The 6,000-nt window shown below is 35.1% G+C and overlaps 1 protein-coding gene across 1 annotated transcript in view; it reads left to right on the top strand.

Annotated features, from left to right (window-relative positions):
- Window positions 1-679: 679 nt before the first annotated feature.
- The window catches only part of LOC104488914 (dynein heavy chain 5, axonemal-like), a gene marked incomplete at its 5' end in the record, with an annotated part of 35,370 nt that continues 30,049 nt past the window's right edge, over window positions 680-6,000 (top strand). The window contains 5 exons of the mRNA XM_010131009.1: window positions 680-833; window positions 1,622-1,889; window positions 2,488-2,719; window positions 4,320-4,434; window positions 4,679-4,855. Coding sequence (XP_010129311.1) covers window positions 680-833; window positions 1,622-1,889; window positions 2,488-2,719; window positions 4,320-4,434; window positions 4,679-4,855 — 946 coding nt within the window. The remainder of the gene's footprint in view (window positions 834-1,621; window positions 1,890-2,487; window positions 2,720-4,319; window positions 4,435-4,678; window positions 4,856-6,000) is intronic.

The raw sequence follows: 6,000 nt of genomic DNA, 5'->3' as shown, positions 1-6,000 counted from the left end.
CAAGGAAGTCTAGCCCAAACCGGGACACATATTTAAAAAGAATAAAAATGCTGTGTAACAGCAGCCAGAAGAAAGGATTAAGAGTATGTGAGAGAAACAACTCTGCAGGCACTGAAGTCAACCCACCACAACTTGTCTAATATTTTTTAATGTTTTTTAATCTCTGAGTTTGCTGCTCTCTTTCCTTTTTTTAAAACTCTGAGTGCCACCGTTAGGGATGACTTTTACCATAAAAGCCAACTAGTTTGTGTTTTATAATTAGTATATACTAAGTATCTTACTGCCCCCAGCACAGGACAAAATCCTGTGAGACAACACCTGTCTGTCCTTCCACTTTTTCTAGCAAAAGAGAAATAAAAAGTATGATGACTTCAGTTTTGGGCTTTGTTGTTGTTGGTTTTGGCTTTTTTGGTGGATTTGGGGTCTGGGATTGTGTATGTGTTTATTGATTTGGGAGGTGAAAAAGAGATCAGGGAAAAGAAGAATGGATCAGGTATTTAATGTGAGATTTTGAAATGAACTATATCTTTCCTCCTAATCTAAATTAAAATTCTTGTACTTTGACACCTTTTTGCCTTAATTTCCTAGATAGTTTCTTACTTAAATTTCCTTGTTTATCTTTTTACTGGAAGCTCTTTTTAAAAGGAATGAATATTAGTACAGCTGTTCTTCTTTGTAGATCGTACAACACTTTGAACTTGATGGAGGATCTGAAACTTTTGTACAGAACAGCAGGACTGCAAGGCAAAGGCATCTGTTTTCTTTTTACAGACAATGAGATCAAAGATGAGTCTTTCTTGGAATACTTGAACAATGTTTTATCATCGGGAGAGGTAAGGTGCCTTCTCATGATAATTTTTCTGCTTTTTAGATTTTGTAATTCCGAAGTGAAATAACCAAATTTATTTGAATATTCTTTTATATGTCAAGGGCCACACGTTCACAAACTGAAACTCAAGTGCTTTTTTATCATCACAGTATTATAAAATATGGAAGCAATCCATTACACTAGGTTAGAGTGAGACGAAGTTATTGTAAAAATAAGAATGAGCATTTTCATTCCATACAGAGAAATTGTCTAAATCAGACCCTTCAGAATGTGTTAATAAGCTGTCGGGAGCATGCAAGTAGCTTAAAAAAATTTGAGACTTGTTGAACATCTCTGAAATTTAACCATTAAAATTGTCCGTTAAATTAAGTATCTTGTTAATGTACAGTTAGTTCTTTGTATGGTAATTTTATGTTCAGAATGGATGGGATGACTTTTATGGTTTATTTATATTTATTTATTTTTTATTTCAGGGGTGTGTTCAGAATAATTTCTACTAGTTAGTAGAATATTAGGAGAAAAAAAACAGTCATCATACATGAATTCTTGGGTTTTCACATGGGACAGTAATTTTTACTGTAACAGTGAGTTAGATTTCAGTGTGTTTAGTAGAATCACTTCAGTAAAAGTTCAGGTTTAAATGAGTGTGTGCGTGGCAGGGGGCGGGGCTGGTAACTTCAGTGTCTGAAATGTACATCCCTTCCTGAAATGTATGTATTAAATGAACCTTATGCTATGTACTCTATTTTGGATCATCTTATAAAGAACAAAAAATCTTCCTTTTTCTCAAAGGTTTCAAACTTATTTGCACGTGATGAAATAGATGAGATCATTGGTGACCTCATAACCATCTTCAAAAAGGATCATCCACGTAGACCTCCAACCAGTGAGGTTTTGTATGACTACTTCATGACTAGAGTCCATCAGAACCTTCATGTGGTTCTTTGCTTTTCACCAGTAGGTGAAAAATTCCGAAACAGGGCCCTGAAGTTCCCTGCTCTCATCTCTAGATGCACTATAGATTGGTTCAGCCGATGGCCTAAGGATGCTCTAGTGGAAGGTAGGCGTATTTTTGTCTTTCCAGTTACTTAATGTTGTGATCAGTGGTCATGAAATTACTTTAATTGCTTTGAATTTTAATAGCACACTTGCAGAAGAAACTTACTTGGTTCTAAAATTTGATATAAATGTTTCTTCTTTAATGCTTGCTGTATTAAGCTGTTGAAATATTTCTAACGCAGGAAGGGCTTTGAACACAGGTCAGAGAAAATTTCCTGTTGAAGATGGCTTAAAGGCATTAGTAAAGAAGGCAAAATACTACTAAAGAAAGCGATTATTAGTGACTGCGCCTGTGATCAGGCATGCAGAGGAAGGCTGTGATTATCCAGTCCCTGGTAGCTAGCAGTTAGATAGGTTCAGAGAGAAAAACTGGTTGCACACTTTGGAGGTGAAAGAATACTGGATCCCTAGCTATACATCTAATGGAGAAGTGTGAAATAGTGTTAATAATCTGGTGGTGGAGAGTAAAGAAGACTGGTCTTTAAGAAGCTGGGTGAAAGCTGATGTAATACATGCTGATGTTTTATATTGTCTTGTTTATAAGCTAAGGGGTTTTCCTGTATATTTACTTACATTTATGTTTTTCTTTCCTTCCTAAGTATCTGAACATTTCCTGTCCTCATTTGATATGGACTGTACTGCTGATACAAAGAGGGAAATTGTGGAGTGTATGGGCTCGTTCCAGGACGGAGTGGCAGAGAAGTGTTCTGATTACTTTCAAAGATACAGACGTTCTACACATGTGACTCCCAAATCCTACCTGTCCTTTATTCAGGGGTATAAAACCACATACAAAGAAAAGCATGCTGAAGTGCAGACATTAGCAAACAGGTAAACTGCTCAGTTTACTACTGGTTTTCTCTATTTTTCTTTCCCAGATACGTATATTCTGATTCACTGTTTCAATGTATGGCTTGCCTTTTTGCACAGCAGAAGGATTGTTTCTTTTTTTTTTTCTTTTTTTAAATTTACTAAAATTGTGTAAAGGTGTAACTTGATCAAATCCTCTTGGCATGTGAGTTAAAGACTATATATTTTTGGAGGAGGGGTGGGGAAAAGGATAATGATGTATGAAGAAGTGACATGCTGGGGAAACTGGAGAATGTAAATTATTCCCATGTATTTTTAAGGAGTAAAAGAAAACATCTACATGTAATTCCATAATATATTCATAAAACCATTTAATTTACCGGAGAGCAAGTTTTATTTTCTTGCTAAACAGTTGTATCTTCCTGATATGAACATGTACGAAATACCCTTGGTGTTTTTAATTTTGTCATCATAAAGACTTATTTTTACTTATAGATTATTAAAGAGGTTCTGATATATTTCATTTATTTAATATATTTTCATTGTCAGTTTCAGAAACTTAATTAAACTAATGAAGTCTAATTGCAGATTTATCTTCATGTCAGAAATACTCAAAAAGAATGTAAAATTAGCATTTAGAGTATCAGTTGGTATCATCCTTTAGGAAAACTGTCTTCTCACTGTTGAAAGATTGGCACAAGGAGCTCGAAGCCTTTAAGAAAGACTCAAACTAGTTTATTTCACTTCAAAACCTTCTTTGGCTTCAAAGTCAAATTGAGTTATAAATCTGTAGTTACATTATGGGTGAACACTGGTAAAACAGAGGGTTCTGGTCATGTTTTCTACCTCTGACACCTCAAATGGACCAGATGAGTTCACGCATGTCAATTTGTTTCACTTAACTTTAGTTGCATAGTGTGAATTGCGTTGGCAGGTGTTACTGTCTATCTGCTCTCCAGTATTTGTTTACCTGTCCAAGTACTGCTTAGCCTTTGCAAAAGCAGCCTCTGTAGAGGCCGCTTAAAGTTGTCTGAAAAGTCCCAAGTGAGGACTTACTTTCTGATAGATGATAAACACTGACTAAGAGGCGTGTTAATGCTGAATGAGAAGTGTTGTCTCAATGTTATTTTTCTGTTATCTCTTTTGGTTGGTCTTTTATTTCAGTATTTTGATTTTATTAGGCTTTTCAATGTCCTCTTCAAACAAGAACTGGTGTTTAGAAATATTCTTAGGATTCTAGTGATCAGCAAATACTTTCAGCTCTGTAGAACTCAGTCCTTTGAGTATCAGGTTGGAGCTCAATGGAGACGGTGACATATATATGGAACCAACATATAAGATTTTTATGCAATGATAAAGACATACTGTTTGACTTATATGTGGGTAAAGTTTCAAGCCACAGACTCTCTTCATGTAATTCTTTATTGTTCACTTTCTGGGTTCTGAGGAAATCAAATGCTTGTGTGAAAGTTCCTGTACAATTTTTTTCTTTTTGGTGTAAAACCTTTTGCTAGTGTTTGTTCCTGTTGATGTGATTCGTTCTATTGATGGAAAAATTTGGAAACTGGAGTGTAAACTACATAGAGAATTACATGCTACTTCTTTTGCTCTTTAACTCCAGAATGAACACTGGACTGGAAAAATTGAAAGAGGCATCTGAGTCAATGGCTGCTCTAAGCAGAGAGCTGGAGGTAAAGGAAAAGGAACTCCAAATTGCCAATGAAAAAGCTGACATGGTATGTACAGACTTCAAAGTGTAATGCTGTTTGATTTTTTTTTTTCTCTTTTTATTCTATTTTGAAAAGATTAATGAAGTAAAAAAGAATTTAGGTGTTGGAAAAAAGGGATCTTGGAAGCGTAACAGTGGTGGAAGTAATCTTTGAGTTTTCTTGTTCTGGAATTCAACAGATAAAATTTTACAACAAAATCCAACTAGGCATCTTCTATAATAGTTGGCATGTGGGTTTTCTCACATTCTAGGTGTTGAAAGAAGTTACAGTAAAAGCACAGGCTGCTGAGAAGGTGAAGGGTGAAGTTCAGAAAGTGAAAGACAAAGCTCAAGCTATTGTAGACAGTATCTCAGTTGACAAAGCCATTGCTGAACAGAAGTTGGAAGCTGCTAAGCCTGCTTTGGAAGAGGCAGAAGCAGCCTTACAGGTTAGTATTTGGACCGGGTATTATATTATTTTACTTCTAAGAAACTGGGTTTCCTTGAAAACAAATATAAGATTGCCGATGCATCGCATAACTTGTTAGTTGACAGAAAATGTGTGCAAATAAATATACAAATTTTGAGGCTTTTTAGGTTCAGCTTTGGTTTTGTTTTTCCAGCTGAGTACCAAACCCAAAATAGGCAGTTTTTTAGAAAAGGACCAGTTTAAACTTTCATTTGAAACTATAGTGGATATGCGATGTGCTGCAGGTTGATATCAGACCAGTAACTGAATGTCGATACTGTTGTAAAACAGCTTATGTGCAATGAGTGAAGAGCCTTCCATATAAAACCAGTTATAACTCCATCCAAATCTAAACCTGTTGTATTTTAAATTTTCATCAACAAATTGCATTTTGAATAAGTTTGCTGAAGGATTTCTGTCTTCTGCAAATTTTTTTTTTCTTATGAGCTGTGGCATTACCCAGTTTTCTAGCATTCATTATTAGACTTCGTGTCTTTCAAAACACTATTTTTGTAAAGCTTTTTTAATGGAGTGATAACATTCTACCCATATCTTTATGTATTGCATCATTAATGATGAAAAAAGATTAATTTTTGTTGATCTTGCATAGTATTTTTTTCCAATGTCTGTTCAGGTGACTGTGTAGGAGTATGTCTCTCAAGGCATTTGTCATGAGCAGCAGTAGTAGGAACTGAAGTAAACCTAATAGTAGAGGCTAGCAGAGACCTGGCATCTCAAGAAACAGAAAAGGCTGGAAGAAAAACATGAAGGACAGATAAACCTCAAAGGTTGTTATGTAGATTTACTGGTTGGTTATTTTATTCAGTTTTTTGCATATTTTAGAAGTGCCAAATGCTGTGTTAAGAGACACAGGTAGGTACAGAACAGCTTATAAACACTTTTAAACATATAATGATATTAATTTTCTAAAGTTTAGGTAAGAACTATCAAAGTTGAATAACACTTAGTTGTACTTTGCCCTGCAACAAAAATGCCACATTAAATGCACAACTAGAATTAACAGACACATTGAAATCAAATGCAACTCTTTTGCCACAATTTGAATGGTAACAAAAACCAGTTAGGCTGAATTTCCCAAAGGTCACTAAGAAACAGTGGTTAATG

Source organism: Buceros rhinoceros, unplaced genomic scaffold (assembly GCF_000710305.1).
Source record: "Buceros rhinoceros silvestris isolate BGI_N320 unplaced genomic scaffold, ASM71030v1 scaffold4852, whole genome shotgun sequence".
In the NCBI taxonomy this organism is placed as follows: Eukaryota; Metazoa; Chordata; class Aves; order Bucerotiformes; family Bucerotidae; genus Buceros; species Buceros rhinoceros.
The sequence above is the reverse complement of the archived record's forward strand: the minus strand, read 5'-3'. Positions and strand labels throughout refer to the sequence as shown.